This window comes from Alexandromys fortis, unplaced genomic scaffold (assembly GCF_014885135.2).
Source record: "Alexandromys fortis isolate MF-2015 unplaced genomic scaffold, M_Fortis_MF-2015_v1.1 scaffold_29, whole genome shotgun sequence".
Lineage (NCBI taxonomy): Eukaryota > Metazoa > Chordata > Mammalia > Rodentia > Cricetidae > Alexandromys > Alexandromys fortis.
Window position 1 is genome coordinate 1675709 of NW_026067891.1, and position 19778 is coordinate 1695486.

A 19778-nucleotide genomic window follows, 5' to 3' on the forward strand; every position below is an offset into this window, starting at 1 on the left:
TCCTCCTCCTCCTCCTCCTCCTCCTCCTCCTCCTTCTCCTCCTCCTCCTCCTCCTCCTCCTCTACTTCCTCCTCCTCCTCCTCCTCCTCCTCCTCCTCCTCCTCCTCCTCCTCTTCCTCCTCCTCCTCTTCTTCTATGTGTGAAGCATATGCCAGTGTGTGCATGTGTGTGGTGGAGCATGCTCACTTGTGTGTACATGTGGATGCATGGTGTGTTGTGTGTATGTGTCTGTCTGTCTGTCTGTGTACATGGAGGCCAGTGGTTCATGTTGAGTGCCTTCCTCAATTGTTCTCCACTGTACAGATCGACACAGGGTCTCTCACTTAACCCAGAGCTTTCTGAAGCTAGTCTAAGTTAGCCAACTTTCTTGGGAGCTCTCTCGTCTCCACCTCCTGAGGGCTGTGAGGTGGGCCACGTCTTCCCAGTAGTTACATGGGTGCTGCTCCTCAAACTTGCCTGTAAGCGCTTTACCCACTGAGTCATCTCCCCAACTCTGGATCTTCCAACTTCTACTGAGATTTCACGTTTTTATCCTTCCTAGCTGAATCACTGGGAGTCTTCGTTAGGTTTCTAAAAGACCCCACTACTTCATTGTGCCCGTCGGTGTAGACAGGAAACCTACAGCGGCTGGATTGGTGTGTGGTGCCCAAGGGAAGAGCACAGAGTGTCACTACAGAGAGCTCAGGGGACTGGGCTGAGCTGTGTTTTATTTTTGAAGACAAGTGGGAAGCCAAGATTTTAAAGGCATATACATCTAGCAACTAACATGGCATTAAAAAAAATCAACTTATAGCCAAGTGGTGATGGTGCACATTTTTACTCCCAGCATTTGAGAGACAGAGACAGTCAAATCTGGAGTTCGAGGCTAGCCTGGTCTACAGAGTGAGTCCCAGGATAGCCAAGGCTACACAGAGAAATCCCGTCTCAAAAAAACAACAAAAATATCAACTTGTAAACTGGGCATGGTGTCTCACCCCTGCGATTTTAGCCCCTGAGAAGGTGAGACAGGAGAATTGACATGAGTTTGAGGCTATCCCAGGCTACATAGTCTTCTGGTTCAGCTTAGGTACAGCATGAGATCATATCTTAGAAGAAACCACCCACTCCAAAAGACCCCAAAGAACAACAACAAACCCACCATGTTAATCAAACAAAACACATTTTTGGGCACTATTTGACTGTTAGCTGCCTCTCTGTAGGCCTCTATGACCAGTCTCATAGTTTGCAAATTGCCACGACATTTATTCTCTTATTTATTTTTCACACCAGCCTCATGAAGAGCAGCTGATGGGTAGGCCCCATCACAAGAACTGGTGTGGTGGTACAGGCGTGCAGTTCCATCATCTGGATGGAGCAATTGAATGAGAATGTCCCCCATAGGTGCATATATTTGAATGCTTAGTTCCCAGTGGGTGGAACTGTTTGGGAAGGATTAGGAGGTGTGACCTTGTTGAAGGAGGTGTGTCACTGGGGGTGGGCTTTGAGGTTTCAAAAGCCCACACCAGGCTCAGTGTCTAGCTCTCTCTGCCTCTAACTTGTGGGTAAGATGTAAGCTCTCAGCTACTGCCCCAGCACCCACCTGCCTGCTGCCATGCTCCCTGTCCTGATGATCATGAACTAATTCTGAACATAAGCAAGCCCTCATTTAAACGCCTTCTTTCAAAAGTTGCCTTGGTCATGGAGTCTCTTCATAGTAACAGAACGGAAACCAAGACACGGAGATGTACGGGGAAATTTGTCTGAAAAATGAAAAGGAAATCAGGAAAGACTGAGAGCAATGCTCTGTTGAAATATTATTACCGACCAAGTGTTGGCTATTAGGGAGCCTTGGGTGTGTGGACGCTCACACTGGGAGGGGGGAAGTCAGCTGACAAGCCCCAGCTGACCCATCTTTAGGGTTTGCTATGTTTTATATGTGACTTTCCCCTAAGGAATTAGGTGGTTTGATCCCTGGAGTGGCAATATTAAGATATAGTGGTCAGGCTTTTGGGGAGCTTCTGGGGGCTTCTGGGGGCTGGGGGCCTGCCCTGCCAAGAAGACTGTCTCCATTTCCTGGTGTTATTCTTGGTTAAGAAACCTGAGTGAGTTCTCTGGCTTTTCGGAAATTCGCCTGCTTTCTCCGAGGAAGTATTTGGACCATGTCCTGGGTTACATTTTGTGCCATTGTGCCTTCATCGATTCGCTTTTTAAAAATACTTTTCTCTTCAGCTGAGTCACCTTCTTCCTCCTCCTCCCGACACTCCGGGAGCCGGAAGGAGCCCTGCCCCAAATCCTTGGCTCCTCCAGGCCAGATCTTTTCCAAATGTCAAACTCTTAGGAACCCTGGCCGAGGGCAGAACGGGCCCTGACCCTAATTTCTTTCCTCTAGTTTTTGCTGGTCTCAGCTTTCCCATCTCAAGGAGAAAGCTTGTGAGCTGCCTGAGCCGGAGGACCCTGCCCTGAGGTTGCTGCCAAGGGAGGGCCCGGAGGGAAGGCTTCACTCCCAGCAAGGTCTTACACTGCCTTATCAAGATGTCACGAATCTCCTCAGTGGCCTGTGAATGCCAGTGTGGAAGCTACTCTGGGCCTGCTTGCTGTCCTAGTGAGAGACTGGAATTCATTCAGAGCCCACACTTAGTAGGTCCTCAACCCTTCATGCCTACTTTTAGTGAATGCCCACTGTGCGCCAACCACTGCCCCTTTCCTCTTTCTCTCCACAGCTTCGTAGCTCACTTTTGAGACTGGACAGTAGGACAGAAAACAGATAGTATGACAGAATAAAAGGGAGGGCCAGCTCATCCTATGGGTGTTCTGAGCCTTAGGCCTCAGCCTTCCAAGATGGCCCCAGAGAAGTGAGAGGTATCCTTTCTGCTGAATTCCACTGTGTTTGAAGAATTTCTGGTGTGCTGTGACTTTTCATACAGCGGCGGTCATTTAAAGTCACGTTGCCTTGTGTGGGAAGTCGGGAGATGGGAGTAGTTGAGGAAACGGACCCAGAAAGTTCACCTGATTTACCAGGGCCAGCCCCCTAGTCAGTCCGCCTTTGTCCCAACTCTCATTTTCTGCTGTTTGTTCCGAGGGCTACCAGATGCAGGAGATGCGGGGCAAGTGTGTGGCTGAATGGGTACCCTTGTCCATGTCTCCTGGTTCCAAAGTTTATCAGTAATTTAATTTTTTAGTTACATGCTTGTTTAATATTTTGCACGGGTGAGCACAGATGAACGGGTGTGGAGGTCAAAGGACAACTTTTAAGAGTTAGCTCTCTCCTTCCAGCACGTGGGTCCTGGGTTCGAACTCTGCTTGTCTGGGTTGGCAGTAGGTGCCTTTCCCCACAGAACCATGTCTCCATCCTTCTACCTCATTTGAAAAAGTATAGCCCAGCAAAGTCAGACCACCAGAAAGCATCGTGTCATTGTGTTGGGACTGGACTTTTTTTGACTGGGAATTTTGGGAGTTCTGGAAAAACTCTACCACTCACTCTTGTACAGGTCACTGCAAAAATAGTGAAACGAGATAGATCCTGTCTTGACGGCATTTATGTCCTGTGGTTTTTACAGTACCGAGGGTGAACCAGACCATGGTTTGAATGGGAAGAAAAGGCCTTGCAATCCACTAGCCTGTCTTGGGAAAAGCCAGTTACTGTGGAAGAGGAAAAGCCCCCAGAGGCAGCCATGTTCCGAGAGGCCTTGGAGGATGAGGTGCAGAGGAAGGGAGCGGATGGAAGCATTGACGTGTAATCTTGTAGGGTACACTGGGGTTTGGGGAGTGGAGCTTCCAGTCATTCATTACCTCAGACAGTGCCAGGGGACGAGTCTAACCGTCCAGACGAGCTCCTGCCATGTTCCTGACCCACGGAATGATAAGCCAGTTAGCCTAGCCGTCTGATATCTCCTCCGGAGGCAAAAGGAAGAAGTCTAGGGATTCTCTTTCTGTCTGCCCCTTGGCCCTTCCTACAGTCACTGCTAGTCAGGAGGGCAAGCAGGTGGTCCCTGTGCCCTTCAGGAGTGCCCTTCTTTTGGCATGCCTTTCCCCTTCCTTAATTTCAGAATCGTAAAACTTAGTGGACCCCGTGTGTTGGGGGAACAGGGCCCACTGATGACTCTTTTTAGCACCCGTTGAGAGGCTGCCATCTCTGAGAGTTCCTCGGGGGGAGGCCAAGCTGCAGCTCACCCAGGCACATCTGATGTTCAGTGGTAGCGAGCTAGGTGCAGACCCAAAGGAGCCATAGAGTCTGGGTCCCGTCAAGTGACAGGGGACATGGTGTTGGCACCCATTTCAGGCATTAATTCAAGTTGGCTCTATGACTTTTCTTCCCTTTGGGGAGTGAGTTTTTTTTCTTTTTCTTTTTTATGTTTTGGGAGTGATAAAACTAAACCGCTTATGCAAGCAGTGACATGGGACTCCAGTCCAAAGCCGCTGCTCTCTCTTCTCCGCTCACAAAAAAATAATTCACATAAAAATTGTTCCCTGGCCAAGGCTTGTCCCCTCCTCAGCAGGAGACTTGCTTTTTTTTGTTGACATGAGCACAAATTCAGATTTCTCTCTCCAGATTTTGGGGTGTGTCTCTATATCCCTTGGGGACCTTTGTTTAGACCCAGGCATACTTGAGGCCTCTCTGCTTTCTTTCTCCTCAAGCCTAATAATCCAACTACGAGGGTTTAGGGAGGCAGCTGCCTTTCTGAATTCATTTGTGTGCACTAAACCCATGCGCTCATACCTGGGATGAGAGACGTGTCAGATGGAGTCCCAGGGCAGCTGCCTGTCACCAAGGACCTGGGTGGCCTTGTCCTGAGATGCGACCTAGTACGATATGATCGAGCCTCAGTTTCTTTATCTGCAAACTGGGGTTTGGAAACGATATCTGCTAAGTGCCAGCAGAAGCAAGGGCACACAACTGGTCCTCAAGGCTTGCACCTGCATGCTGAAGATGACTATGGTGAGCGGTGTGAGCGGGTGGAGGGAGCCTGGGTCCTCAGACAGGACTGGCCGTGGAGTGGGGTGGAGGAAGTACTCATCGTGTGTTCACACCAGCCAGCTGCCCCTGAGGTGCTTTTCTCAGTGGTCTGGGGGGAGGTGCATTTACGAAGTCACTCCCATGTGGATACATGAAACAGTTGCACCCTCCTCCTCACGTCTGTCTGTGTTAGCCAGCCCTTCAGTCTCTGCAGGAAGCAAAGGTGAGAGCTTCCATTTTTTTCCCTGCTCTGCAGAAAAATTCTGCCGAGTATAATTATTCTTCTTCTTCTTCTTCTTCTTCTTCTTCTTCTTCTTCTTCTTCTTCTTCTTCTTCTTCTTCTTCTTCTTCTTCTTCTTCTTCTTCTTCTTCTTCTTCTTTTTCTTCCTCCTCCTCCTCCTCCTCCTCCTCCTCCTCCTCCTCCTCCTCCTCCTCCTCCTCCTCTTCTTCTTCTTCTTCTTCTTCTTCTTCTTCTTCTTCTTCTTCTTCTTCTTCTTCTTCTTCTTGAGACAGGGTTTATCTGTATAACAGTTCTAGCTGTCCTGGAACTAGCTCTGTAGACCAGGCTGTCCTCGAACTCACAGAGATTCACTTGCCTCTCCTCCTGAGCGCTGGGATTAAAGGCATGCGCCACCACCACCCAGTGAGTCTATTCTTTTCCCAGGCCTCGTGCAAGGTAGTGGGCATAGGAGGCCCCATCTGGTTTTGAGTTCAGACTCCTGTTCTCTAACCACATAGTTATCTGTACCTGGACTCCTCTTCTTCAAGTTAAAACATTCATATTTGGGCTGGAGAGATGGCTCAGAGGTTAAGAGCACTGGCTGCTCTTCCAAAGGTCCTGAGTTCAATTCCCAGCAACCACATGGTGGCTCACAACCATCTGTAATGAGGTCTGGTGCCCTCTTCTGGCCTGCAGGCATACACAGACAGAATATTGTATACATAATAAATAAATAAATATTTAAAAAACATTCATATTTGTGTGTGTGTGTGCTTAGGAAAGCACCCCCCACCCTATGTCACAGTGCACATGTGGACATCAGAGGACATCTTTAGGACTTGGTTCTCTGCTTCCACCAGGAGGGTCCCAGAGATTAAACTCAAGTTATCAGGCTTGACAGCAAAAGCCTTTTTACTTGCTGAGATGATTCACTGGCCTCCTCAGGCTTCTTTGTCTGCAAAATAGGAACAGTAATTGATAGGGTGGGCCTTGGGGTGGGGTAACGCTTGCTCGATGGCCACCGGGATGCCTGGCATGCAGTGTGGGCACTGTGGCCCTGCAAGCTGTAGTGAGGAAGAGCTCTGGTCTGGCCTTGCAGTGGTAGCCAAGCATTGTGAAGGAGCCAGAGAGCAACCTCGCATGTGCCAAGGCATGGAGCTGATGGCAGAGGCTGCAGCGCCAGCCTGAAAGAATGGGCTGCACGGGAAGGCGACAGCAGAGGGAGCTTTGAGAAGCCAGTGGGGATGAGGGTGGTTATTTCTAGGCCAGTGGCAGAGGATTCCTTTTCCTCTTTGTCTTGGTGGCCCTGGTGGGCACTTGGCCAGAGGTCCTGGGATGAGGACATCCTGAGAGGTGGGGTGAGGCATCTTCACCTGGCTCCCCTCCCGCAAGTGTGAAGCACAAGCAATGCCAGCACCCCCGCTCCCCCACTCAGTTATCTCTTTTTACGCCTCACATCCAGGTGCCCCAGAAATAACACTGCTCAAGTGCAAGTCATTTATCTAAAACCTTTATTAATGCTTGAAGAAGAACACAGGGTGACAGTGTCCAGGCCCTGTTGTCTAGCTTTGTAACAGAAGCAGACGCTGACTTAGTAAGCCCACGTGGTGCCATTCTTCCTTAGGAAGCGGATGCCAGGAGCACCGTCTCCATGTTGTTCCCGAGATGCCATTAGCCAGGTTCAGAGCTCATGCCTAAGGACGGACTGCAGCCCTGGGCCAGTGTCTCCTTTTTATTCGATTCTGGGTTGTTGGCGTTCTGCTGTCTTTGGCCCTCTTGTTTTAGAATAACAGGGCTATTTATTGATACAAAGGAGAGGTGTGCGGATCATCTCGCTAAGATTCGAAGCTCAAAATAAACACTGCAACGTTATTTGGAGACCCACATCCTTCCGAACAGGAAGGCTCCCAAGTAAATGCGTACAAAGCATGAAGCCTAAGGAGGGCTGTTCTCAACAGCTGCCTCGCTTACATTTAGACTGTGCGAATGCCTTCAGGAGGCACACAAGAATCCGGACAATTTTGAGCAAAAGGACTAGAGAGATAAATATATTCCGTGTTTCTAATCACATGAGGGACCATGAAATGACATCTTTTTTTTTTTTTTAACTTTTGGAGGGGGAAGGGACGACAAAAGCATGGACATACACAACAGAGATCGGTTGGTGTGTTTGAATGAAGCGAGTTTATGCCTTTGGGGGGGGGGAAGACACTGAGACAATAAATACAAACGACAAATATTTACAGCAGAAACACATGGAACATCAGTAGGTGACTGCGAGACACTGATGAACTCAGTCCAGACACTGGTGACAAAGGAGCGGCCAAGCCAGGAACAAAGGACGGTGTGAGTGATGTAAGCAGAAAACAGTCAAGGTACCACACAGGCACACATAGCACCAGAGTGCCACCATCCCCATGCATTTTCCGCGGCAGAGTCTGGCATGCTGGGCCTCCTTCCTTGCAGGCAGAACCGGATTAAAGGCATGTGCTCCTCTATGCTCTGCAGCCCCACATCTTCCTGGGGGATTCCCAGCGTGTCACCAACCCACCCCTCCCCAAATGATTTTTTTTTCAAGCATAGCCGATATGAGAAATTGAGACTGGGTCCTGCGCATTGAGACACCAGCCGAGTTTGTGGATGTGCTCTGAGAACGGTGGCTGTTCCTGGCCTTAGGGGCCTTCCAGAGAGAGATAGAGGGTAGGATGCATGTTTCTCATCCTGCTCCCTAGAACAGGGAACATGCAATGTACGGTCTGTGAGCCTGGGGAAGAAAATCTTAGTGGAACAGAGCCAACCAAGCCCTTCCATTTGTGTGGCAGAGGGCGCTTTTGGGCTGTCACGCCAGAGCTGGCTGGTGGCAACAGAAACTGTGTGACTTGCCGAACGGAAACTCACTAATCACTATTTGGCCTTTCATAGAAAAAGTTGGCCGAGCCTTGCTCTCCAGACCTGGTCCAGGTTACCCCCTACGTCTACAGCACTGGCTGCAAGAGCAGTAGCTGTGACAGCCCCAGAGGAAGATCTTAGTGCGGCACTGACACGAGTCCCTTCTCTCCTCTTTGGCCTTCCTTTTGTCCACCCACCTCCTTCTTGCTAAATTTCCACGTGGGCTCTGGAAAGCCCTGTCTCTTGGAGATGAAGCTGTTTGCCCAAGTATGCAGAGGGTGGCATTCCCCAAAAGCAATTTCCTTAGTGGTCTTGATGCCAGTTTCTCTTCTTCCTCTTTCCGGCATGCAGAGACTGGTTTCCAACTTGGCCACATGGATTCAATGTATAGGCTCGTAGGACTTGTCCGAGGTCAAGTTGAGATAGCGAAAGTCTAGAAAAAGGCTGTCAAGGAAGGGACCCCTGGTATGTGCTTCTCCCTCTGGGGATCTGTCTGTTTCGGAAGGAGAAGCCCATGTGGGGATACTGCCGTTTGAGCTCTTCTTAAAAGAGAACTACAAAAATTTACCCTCCAGAGGTGGGCTGGGGTTGATTTTCCTCCTGCTTTGAGCTGGTTCTGGTGACCCAGTTGTTCGATTTGAAAGTCATTTATTTAGATGACAGACAAATCATCAATGGATTAAAAAAAAAAAGTAAAATTGAACTCTGAAGCAGTGGTCAAAAACGACCACTCCTTCGGTGTCCCCCAGAAATGACACATAGAAAATGCAGTACTCCATGTTCCTTCCAGCAGCTATGAAACACAAGGTCCCAGGCATGACACTAAGCTTTGGTTTGGCATTGAGCATGGCTGAGTCCTGCATCCTCTCTGCTCCTCCTTTGCCCTAACAGCCACACTTCCCCCTCACTCCTGCCTCAGAACCCAGCTGCCCTGTTCCCTGCAGACAGCACTGGAAGCTGTAGGGCAGGGCCTAGCACCCACGTGAGGCCCCTTCCCTCCCCATCTGACCTCCCCCCAACAGAGCACACCTTAGCCACCCTCTAGCTCCCACAGACCGAAAGGGACAAAGCCACAGGCAGACTCAAGGCAACACTCCCGTGAATAAGCTTACGTAGGTGCCGACCCACCGGGCAGGCACCTGAGACCTCATCTCACCTGTTCAGACACCTGCATGAAGTCCACAATTCGCACACATCCTGCGTGTGACATCCCCTCTTTAATGTAAAATGTTTTGGAATGTCCATAGATAAGGAAACGGACGGCCTGGAGGAAACGTTCATGGCTAGGTTTTCGTTTCACCTCCGGATGTCGGAATACTCGGCCTGTTCATCTTCCCACTCGCTGCTCCCAGAAGGTCCCTGGGCGCTCTGGCCACCTGCTCCGCCTTGGGCGTGGGCCTGTGGGTGGCTTTTGCTCCCTCGCTCACCCTTGGCGCCTCTGCTGGCTTCTGATAGGTGGTGGCCTGTATCCCGATGGTGAGGCCTGGGTAGTTGGGCCCTATCTGCCGGGGGCTGATGCTCAGGGACCGCAGTGGGAGGTCTCTGTATGTTGGAGGTGCAGAAGCTCAGAATGGAGCACAGGCCTCCCCAGTTCTGCTCACACTGAGCCTGGACGCTGTGAGTGATGGCCTCCCTCACATCTTCCCCGCAGGTCAGCAGCAGATTCACGAGGTCCACATAGGGCCTAGAGATTCAAGCAGAGAGAGATGGACTGAGATTGGAACATGTTATAAGGGGGCCCTGTGACAAGAGACAATGCTTAACTAGGGTTCGGTGAGTGATCTTTGCAGACTAGGTTCCATGGCAGGGAATGGCATTAAGGCAGGTTCCTGCTTCTCAAATAGGTGTAGCGCTACTGACAGTGTAGATACATGGGAGAAAAGCTGAAGGTCAGGGCATTAAGGTAGGCATTTCAGGCAGAGCAGCTGTGTGAGTGGAGAGGAAAGCAAGGGTGTCCTGGGCACACCCAGGCTACGGGAGCTGGTGAGCTTGGCTGGAGTGGAGACAGTCTTGGCCAATGGTGAAGGGTCTTCAATAGTAAATTGGTACATGTATGCACTTTCAGTGAAGAACCCAGGAAGTGTCGGACTAAGGAGTTCCTGAGCATCTGTCAGGAGTCCCCATGCTTGCCCATCACAGGCGGCATCAATGAGGGTCTCCTGAGGTCATGTTCCCTACCTGTGTGCCCTGACTTAGGCTTACAACAAAGGGCCTTTATGAAAGTTGTTGGGTATGTATGCCACGGTCTGGGGGAATCTGAAATGAGATGCGCTGGGGAGGGCCATTGCCCTATAGTGTCATCTCCCTGTGGCTTTCCCTTTTCAGTCAGTCAGGGTCCCCATGTCCACAACGAGAGCAGCTCTCTCTGAAAGCAACACGGCCCATTCTGGTCTCAGAACTGCATCTCCACCTGTACCAACGACCTCGAGTTGTTTCTTAGCCAAATTGCTGGAGGACTCACTCCAGGGGACAGAGAAGCGTGCCCCCTCTTTAAATTGATGGGCCTACCTACAGAGCCCCCCTTAACTCTCACTGGCCTTTAAGATCCAAGAGGATGTGGGATGCTTTATGTGACTTTGTGTGGCTAACTAGAATTAAGTCCTGGACAAATGTGCCCATGACAGACAGCGCCTGCTTCCACAGGGAAATCACTGTGGGATGTGTAGCCATTTATAAGGAGCAAAGGTTCTCTCCTCCCTGAGGTGTGACTTGAGACTTGGATGACCATCCTAGGGGTCTGTGTAATCTTTCTCTGCAGGCTGGCAACCTTGGCTCTGCAGAAGAAGCAGCTTATGTTCTAAGATGTGCGGCATAATCAATGCTGTTGTGGCCATTCACTCCCCACGTTGGAACTGTCCTTACTTTGAGGACATAAGAATGAGGAATAGGGAAAAGGAAAGTCCCCTTTGGGAAATCCTAGGCAAGGGAGGCCTGGCCTGGGCTGAGGACAGGCAGAAGGGATGTTCTAGAGCTGCGTTTTGAAGCCTATTTGATTCCTTTGGCATCACGGTTTTTGCATGGCTGGTGGGCAAGGCGCTCAGCCTCTTTCAAGCAGGCCTAGGCTGCTGCTAAGGACAGTGTCTCTTGAGCACTCGGAGGAGGAAGTTATAGAGAAAGGGATGCTGTAAGCCATTCATGCTCCCTCCATACTTTGAAAACAAATGCTGCCTTAGGAAGCTCAAATCCACTGAGGCCATCTGCAAAATGGGAGCAAAATGTTTGGTCATTTGCTGGCGCTATCTGGGATTTCGAACTGAGTTTCCTTTATTCCTTTAAGCGTCTAGCTTAAAAGATCCTCCCAGGAACACACAGATCTCTCTGGGGTCTTCTCCATCATGGTGTGTGTCTGCCTTTGAACCCTGGACCTGTAAGATGGACACCGGCCTCCTGGGGCAGGACTAGTCCCCCTCTCCTCGGCTTGTTCTGTCTTCTCTCTCAGGGATGAAGCTGAGCCCCGTGGAGAGGGCGTGTGTGGCCAAGTAAATTAATCTAAGCCGTGCTTTGGGCTGGCACAGTGCCTTCTTAGGCTGCAGGCTGGGCCTGTCCGATGACAAAACCCAGCACTCAACTGAGTGTCAGCAAGGCCGAAGGAGGGGAATGTGTTTGAGGCTGCCAGCACCTGGTGACAGGGTGTGCAGAGGCCAAGGGAGACTGGCCACAGCTAGGGGGAGGCAGATGATAAGGAGAGAGTGGGGTGGGCAGGCAGCGGTGAGAGGGGCAGCTCGCAGCAGACTGGACATTGCTGCCACCCCTGCTCCTGGCAGAAGCACTGTAGAGGAATGGGGTGGTTTGGATTCTGCATGGCTGACTTCCTCCTCCTTAAAGGGAAAGGCAAACTTGGCTCACATTCTTTTGTTTGTGACTGTTGCCACACACTCTGAGATGGCTTTCTCGGTATGCGGGGGCTGAACGGATCCTTTAATCAGTTAAGCTGGTTGAAAAATTGGGAAAGTTCAGCTTGAAGTCGAAGCTGGGCATTGCATTGCTGCGTGGTGCTAGGGGATGGAGTTTTTCAAGGAGCCGGAGCTTGGCACAAACTCAATGCCCAGAAGTCCTGGCTTAGCAGCAGGAGGAGGTCCCGCATGAGGCCTCCTGGCAGTGTTCTTTAGACACCCACACCTCTGCACAGGGTGGGCCACCTGCTTCGGCAGAGCAGGCCAGTGTTGGCTGCTATTGCTGATTCTAAATGCTGGGGGAGACCCGTGAAACAAGAGTCCCTGGCCTGGAGGCCATGTTCCTGTGGAAGAGGCACTAGACATCACAGTGCGCTAACCCTCCCTAAATTCTAGGATGGGGTGTGTGTTCCCCATAACCTGAAAGGCTTCAGTTTTCCCAAAGACCTTTCTTCAGAAGATACTCATACTCCACACACTCGAGGAATGTATCACAAGTGTATAGCAGGCCCCCAACCTCCCACCTTGAAGACTAAAAAGTCCTCTTAAATATGCCACTGAGATAGAGGTTCCTTGGCTGTGAACATGTGCCTCTTTCAAGAGCACCTCGAAGGAAGAGACTCTCATAGTACTCTCTGGTGACAATGAGGGAGTGATTAGGGAAAGGAAGAAGACCTTGTCACATGAGAAGACTCCCGAAGTCTTAGCAGGTCTAGCAAGAACAGGAGGAGCAGGGCAGTTGGCATTCTGACTGCCGGCCTGTTCCTCACACCAAGTTTCAGTCATACACAGCTCCGTGCCTGCAGATTCAACTAGCCGAGCACAGATTGACGTTTCAGAAGCAACCTGCCTCTGTACTGAAGCAGACTCTTCCTGCCGTTATTTCCTAAGCACTGTAGACTAACAACTACTTACACAGCAGCTGCTCTGTCTGTAGGTATCATAAATCATCCAGAGTAGATTACGTCATCGATTTATCTGAGCCTTCCTCATTCATGGATGCGGATGTGTAGGGGAGGCCCTTGAACCATCCCCTGTGGATAGTAAGAGACTAGCGTACACTACCAATCCCCAGGCCGCAAAGCAGGAATCAAACCTCACAAGGGAAGTTCTTAGCGTCACTAGCCTTCCCTATGAAGTGGAGATGCGAATTTCCATCTTGTGGCTGGTCAGAAGACAAACAGGGTAATCCATGCCCATGACCAAGGTCTTTGCACACCAAAGAGAAATAAAAGACAATTACTATTGTCCATGCCATTGTTCCTTTGTAAATATTTGGAAGAATGAAAATCTGTTGTGAAGTATTAGTATGGTCCAAAAACCAAGCAACACAGTCCTTCTTTTGGAAAGGTCTGGTTGCAGAATTTCACCATGAATAATTTTATATTGTACCAAAGTGCCACAAGCTACTAAAGGCCTCATAACTGAGAGACGAGATGGCTGTCTCAGAATCTAGGCATTAGTGCCATGAAGGGGGTATGTTTGGTAACATAACTGGGAGAAGGTCATGCAATGAACTAATGGGTGAGAGTCCCTAAAATTGTGCTGATTTGGCTCAATGAATCACCATGGAAAGATGGAGGTGGCTATAAAGGTGGCAGTGGTTGGCAATGTCTACTAAACTGGTGGCTTCCCTTTTTGTTCTACATCTCTGTCTTTGGGGCCTGTGGACCACACTGACATGTTAGAAACAATGGTGGATCAATGTCTTTTACCGCTCTGCAAGATCTGGGATCTTACAGCTGGGGTAAGAGCCAAGGAATGAGATGATTTGGCTCTATCATCTTCAAGTCCATTTTACCATGCCTGTTTAGCAGACTAAAGTTTCCGCTGTTTGTTTTATGTATTCTGCAGAGTTAGAGAAGGGACCTGGGGAGCTCTGGAAGCAGAAAAAGCTGCTGATTAGATTGGCACCTTTGAGAGCGAAGGCGCTGTAGCCACACTGCGAGAACCCCAGCGCATAGCTTTGCTTCTCCCTAACTGTGAGTGCTTCGTGCTTCACCACAGCAGAGATCAGTTTTCCGTGGTGAGAATTTGGAGGCATGAAGGGTTGATGTAAGGAACGGGCGGACATTTCATGTAATATACCTGGCCTAGTGCCGAGCACCTACACGCAGGTAAATGTTAGTGTGTACCGGCTATTGTACTGACGCCTGTGAGCTACTTGGATCACACAGCAACCAGGACTTGGCCGTGGGGAGGATGGAGAATGCTTCTGATATAGATATTTTGTACTTAGTAAAAATAATGTTTCTGTTTGTGGGGATTTCAAATTTGATGAATTTCTGGGGGGTTTTCTAGCTCTATGGAGCACACCACAACTATATCCACTGAAGGGAGTTCACCTCCAAAAGTAGCATCCTCAAACACATTTCCGGCCCTCAGGACCCCACCCTTGCCAGGAGACCCTTCCTCCCGTTCTCATGGGGATGGGGGTGCTACTTACTCGTGCAGCAGGAGGTCTTTGAAGTTTATCATCTCCACCATCACGCCGATGTTCTCCTGCGCCGCTGAGCACAGGTTGTGCTTGAGGTAGCATTCCCTCTGCAACTGGAAAACCATCTCCTTGATTGCCGGACACTTCCTGCTGATGCAGCCAAATCTGTGCCGCAGGGCATGGGCCTTGCACTTCAGGGCATCCTTGATGAATGACTTGCCCTGAGGATGGAGGACACAAAAGGGAGGGAGGCAGAGGAGACAAGGTTTTGTCACTAGCCAGGATGACATGTGCCAGTCTTAGGCTAGCACAGGGGTTTTTGATCTCGGCGTAGCGAGGCTGTGCTTGGATTGATGTGGTTCCAGGTGGGAGGCGATGTGACATCGCTGGCAGCAGGCCAGAGTGGTTGTGAGCTCTGTGCACGGACAGATCTGCCCCTCTCTTCCCCAGTTGCTCTTCTAGTTTCCCTGGAATTGGAGTGTCCTCCAGGCAGCTGGGAGGTGACTACCTGGTAGAAAATTCCCTGAGATTGGCCCTAGCTCCTCTGCCAGTGTCAGCCAAGAGTACACTTCTTGCTCACGCTCCATCCTGGGAAGCAGTGCTCTTGGAGCCTCCCAGTTAGTGCGGGTGCTCCAGCTCACGGTCTGTCACCTCTTTGCATGCTTCCGGGAAAAACATTCTTTGCTTTTAAACTGTTAGGATTATGGTCTCTAAAAGGTCCCCCTGGCATCTTGCTTGGCAGCATGTGAGTAGGGCAGAAGCATCAAAGTAGCATCCTCCCCACTGTCTCAGAGGGGTGAGGCAGCCAGGCAGGCGTACATGTGGCCCACAGTTCTCCTTCCTGGCACCCTTAGCCGATTGTGCCAAGGCCAGAAGGAGGCAGTTGTCGGGATGTGGGGGCAAGCTCCCAATTTTACTCTTATCAACCTCCCTGGCCTGGAGGCACTGTTGGGTATCTACCCAGGAATCTCCCTTTAATTTCCATGGAAATAGGCTGTCTCAAGAGCTAACCTTTTTCTTTTCTTTTCTTTTTCTTCCTTTTTTTTTTTTTTTTTTTTGAGGCAGGTCTGGAAATCACTGAGTTGAGAAAGTGAACCAGTTCAGGTCGGAGGTGGGAAGCCAGCCAGTATGTTTGTTTATTTTGGTTTTGTCTTTAGAAATGTCTACAGATAGTGTCTGATGGTTGAAGACCCACGTGGCACCCATGTCCACCCTGTGGCACCCCCTTTTCTTTGACTTTCTAGCTGGGAGCCAGATGGGCTAGGGCGGGGCTTGGCACTTTATTAAGTAGTTACACACTGAGAAGTGACTTGAAAGGGATGTCTCTAACTTGAGAACATTCTCCTATTGGCTGAGAAAACAAGATGGATTTATGTGAGGGCTGTGGCAATCTGTTTTTTTTAGTATTCTTCTCTGACATCCTGTGGGAAGGCCCTTGATACGCTCCTCTCTTCCGGATTTCCTATTGCGTGGCCTAGCTCCAATTTGGGGGGCAGCACGTTTTTCTAAGGACGGCAAGGAGTTCAAAGTTCTCCCTCTTCCCTCTGTTTCAGCTTCCCTTCTGCTACCTCACATCCTCCACTGTCAAGGCTGCCGCCCCGTCACGTCCCTCTCTGTTCCCAGGCCTTGCTTTGTGAGGCTGTCCACAGGATGTCAGTGGATGGTGACAGGTGACGTGTCTAAATCACACCTCAGCTGTTGGCCTCCTCCAGACTTAGTCATCAGGCTCCATTGAAATGGGAGAGGAAATTTATGAGCTATACCAGCAGTGTGTTTCGACAGGGCCAAGAACCGGGGCAGAAAGCGGCAATGAGCCCAATGCTACATGCCACCGAAACACACATTCTGTGCTGGAACAACCAGCTGGCTTATAGGTGGTTTGCCCTGAGTAGCAACTCAACTTTACCTTGGTAATCTGAGGCGGATTCAGCTCTGGCTATAAGGCAAGCGAGATTCAGTCAGGGTTTGACTTTTCGGGTTGGGAGAGGAGACTCTCTCTGTTCCTTGCTGTTCGGAGGCCGGGAATTATCTATGCGGCCTGCCCACATATACACTAGAAGAGCCTTTGCTACCTGCAGCGAGGGTCTCTGTCTCTCCAGCCTTCTCTTCCTCATGCACTTTTGGGGATGGGGTTCTGGTTGTGCAGACACTGTGTTTATCACTGGCTATGACTTCGATGTCTAACCTGCTTTGCCTATGCAGATACAGTGTAAGGATTTGAAAGGATTTGGCCCAATGGCAACTCCAGGAAGCAAACACACTGGTGCCTTTCTCTACAACTGCAAGCGTCAAACTGCCTCAAATAACAGTACGGGAAATGGGTTAGCAATCTGTCCAGCCAGTATTTCAGCCATGCCACACCAACCTGCTATGTGCTTTACCTGGGCGTCGAATTTTCCAGCATTATGCAGAAAAGTCATGCAAATCCCATGTAAGCCCCGGATTTCACAAGAGTTGTTCTCGAAACATTCAAACACGCCACACCCCACGTCTCCGGCGTTGACCAAACAGTGCTGGATTTCCGCTAAAATGAAAAAAACAATTACAAGTTTTCTGTCATGCTAACAGTACGGGCTAGAGGAAAACTAAAGGGGAAAAGGGTGTGCCAATTTCAGAATCGAAGGAGGTGGAAAAATAGAATGTCATTATTTACTACTACTTACTGAAAAGAATTTTTTTTTGTAAAATTAGCCAAAAAATAACAAATAACACAGTCAGAAGTTAGGACAAGCATTTTCCCCTCCCTCTTTCTTTCCCACTTTATGAAGGTATATGTGAGAATACTCAGTTTAAGAGCAGAAAACATTTCAGCTTTTGAAACCCACAGGGAAAGGTAAGATTTCCAAAAGACTGAATTTCATGAATTAAATGGCCGCAGAAGCCACTGCCTTTAAGATCCAGCTATTTCCTTCCTGACCCCAGACGAAAGCTTCCAAAAAGCAACTTGAATTCAGCTTTATGATTCAACACCTAAAAATCAAAACAAGATTCCTATTAAAGCTGTGTCTCCAAACCACCCGCATTAAAAAAATGCCAGGCCAGGGAGGCTGCGGCTGGCAAGAGCCTCAGCATGGAGGCAGGTGGGGGCTGGCCTTCCACCAGCCGTCGTTCACTTTGGAAGTTCCTTTTAATTAGGGATCTGGTGTGAGCTATCACTTAATCCCCTAGAATCCCTGAGGCCCCAGGAGCGTGCTACCTCTTCCAAGAGTCCTAATTCGTCAGCCTGAAAGGACAGAGGGGCTGTCAGGCTGCGGGAGTGCAGTCTCATGCCCTCTTGGGCTCACTCAGTTCCACGATTTAAACCAACCTCAAAATTACAACTAGGAAAGTGTATTTTGGAAGAAGGGCGGGGCTGGAGTCGAAAAATCTGTATCAGATGAAATCTAGCGAGAGAGTGAGGGGCGTGTATTTGTGGAGGGGCACCTAAACCAGAGAGGAGCCAGGGCGGGCGAGGGACCCTCGACTGCGCACCTGGGCAACGGGGCCGGGGCGGGGGGTGGTGGCAGAGAGAGGCTGGACTAACTCCACGCGTGACCACGGACAGGACAGCGATTGCTCACTTGGGCGCCCCTGACCCTCATTTGTGTATTTCGACGCAGGCAAGGAGCGCACGCACGCCACGGCCGCCGCGTTCACACGGCCCCAGAGGAATAGCGGGAGTGGGGGCATAAGCAAGGAGCCGAGCGGCAGACACGTTTCTTTTTCTCCCGGGAGCTGGGAAGAAGGCCAGCCCCGTGTGCCGCACGCCAGGCTCGGCGCTGCTGCTTGCCGGTGAGCAGGGCCGGCGCACGATTTGGGTCGTGTCAACATTTCTTCCCTTGCTGACCTGGCTAGGGGCAAGGGACCACGGAGCGTCACACAGGTACGCTTTGCGAACTCCCTCCTCCCAAGGAAAACTTCTTGATGCCATTTAAATGGCCAGCAAAGTTCTGGGATGTCCGGCAATCTTTAAAGGAAGGAGAGTCAGTCCATGCCAGACTGGCCAGCTTGGAAGAGAAGTTCTCTGGGCGCAGGGCGATCCCAGTTCCGGGGACCCTCGGGGCCCTGCACAGGCTAACCTGGACAAAGTGCGTCTTGCTCCGGGCCTGGCACTCTGGCTGGAGCTGGCAGCGCCAAGCGCTGCCTCGTTTCCCCTCAGCCCTGGGGGAGAGTAGCAACAAGTCCTGCCTCAGCCATTTCATCACCCTGCTAGCACGTGCGGATTCCGGGCGCTCGGAGCCCAGCCCAGCCCTCGCTTCTCTCGTTCTTCCCTCTGCAAGTCCCGAGCCACCAAGAGTTTGCGCTGCTCGGGGTGAGCTCGGGTCGCTGGGTTGGGGCTAAACGCACTAGGAGCGCTGCGGGCGTGCACCGTGTTTCCTCCCCGCAGCTCCCCGCTGCAGGGCGCACGCGTTTACCTGTGTTCTGCAGGGACAGACGGCCTTTCTGCTGGGAGCTCCTGTCTTGCGGACCTTCCGGAGGGTTCGTGGCGTCGGTCCCCCGCGCCGGGTCCAAGGTGGCAAACACCAAAGCCAGGGTCACAAACTGGCTCAGCCGCTCGGCACACATGGTTCTGGGTATCACCCTCCCGCCGGGAGACCTGGATTCTTTGTGCGCCCCTCCTCCTCTTCTTCCTCCTCTGCTGCTTCCCCCCTCCTCCCACTCTTCCTCCCGGCTCGCCCCTTTCCTCCTCCTCGCCGCAGCTCGGATAGAGGTTACCCAGCGCCCTCCCGTAGCTCTCCGGAGAGCATGTGACCAGGCCGTTAGCAGAGCCGCGAGTGCCCGGCGAAGGCAGGGATGGTGCCTCAAATATCCCTGGAAGCTCTGGTGTCACTTGAATGAAGGAGTCGAGCAGGTGTTGTCCCGGAGGCTGGACCAATCCGAGACCCCGGCCCGTTTGACAACACAGCCGGGAGGCGGGGCCTGCGCCAACTACTACGGGAGGAAGCGGAGCGCAGCGGCGAGCACCCCACAAAGTTGCCGACCTGGCGCCGGCCACGCTTTTGCGTGCGTGTGTGTGAGCGCGGCCCAAGATGCGTGCGCGTGTGCGGGTGCTCCGGGGCAATGGCGAACGGACTGAGGAAAAAAACCCAAAGCAGATGCCAGTTCTAGTTGCAACGCGAAAACTAAAAAAAAAAAAAAAAAAAGTGGGGGGGGGGGTGGGGGGGGAGAGACGGCGGGGAGGGTCGGTCTTTACTGGGACCACGTCCGCAGGGGCTCGCTTCCGGCTGAGAAAGTTTTCTCTTTGGAACTCAGTGACATTGTCAGCCCCGAGGCCTGGATAGATTGGAACAGATACCTGGGCACAGAGATGGTGCGAGCAAATTGAGCTCCGATGGGAATTCCTAAGTGTCGTGAGGCTTGGCTTTTACAAAACAGGCGCTTAAAGACAGGCTGCAAAACCCTGAAGCACTTGGCCCGAGAGACAGT

At 51.1% G+C, this 19778-nt stretch overlaps 1 protein-coding gene across 1 annotated transcript; it reads right to left on the reverse strand.

The window, feature by feature from the left end:
* Nucleotides 1-6647: 6647 nt before the first annotated feature.
* Stc2 (stanniocalcin 2) lies at nucleotides 6648-19402 on the reverse strand. The gene is made up of 4 exons (XM_050137258.1): nucleotides 18767-19402; nucleotides 16754-16896; nucleotides 14382-14593; nucleotides 6648-9726 (listed from the first exon to the last, which is right to left on the reverse strand). Exons 1-4 carry the CDS (start codon nucleotides 18915-18917, stop codon nucleotides 9339-9341), a joined length of 894 nt encoding a protein of 297 aa, XP_049993215.1. The 5' UTR covers nucleotides 18918-19402; the 3' UTR covers nucleotides 6648-9338.
* Between the last annotated feature and the right edge of the window lie 376 nt (nucleotides 19403-19778).

Coding starts and splice junctions, on each gene's coding strand:
- Stc2 (XM_050137258.1), bottom strand. CDS start 18,917: ATGTGTGCCGAGCGGCTGAGCCAGTTTGTGACCCTGGCTTTGGTGTTT. Junction 14,594..16,753: donor CTGGAAAATTCGACGCCCAG/GTAAAGCACATA, acceptor CTCCATCCTCAG/GGCAAGTCATTCATCAAGGA. Junction 9,727..14,381: donor AAAGACCTCCTGCTGCACGA/GTAAGTAGCACC, acceptor TTGAATCTCTAG/GCCCTATGTGGACCTCGTGA.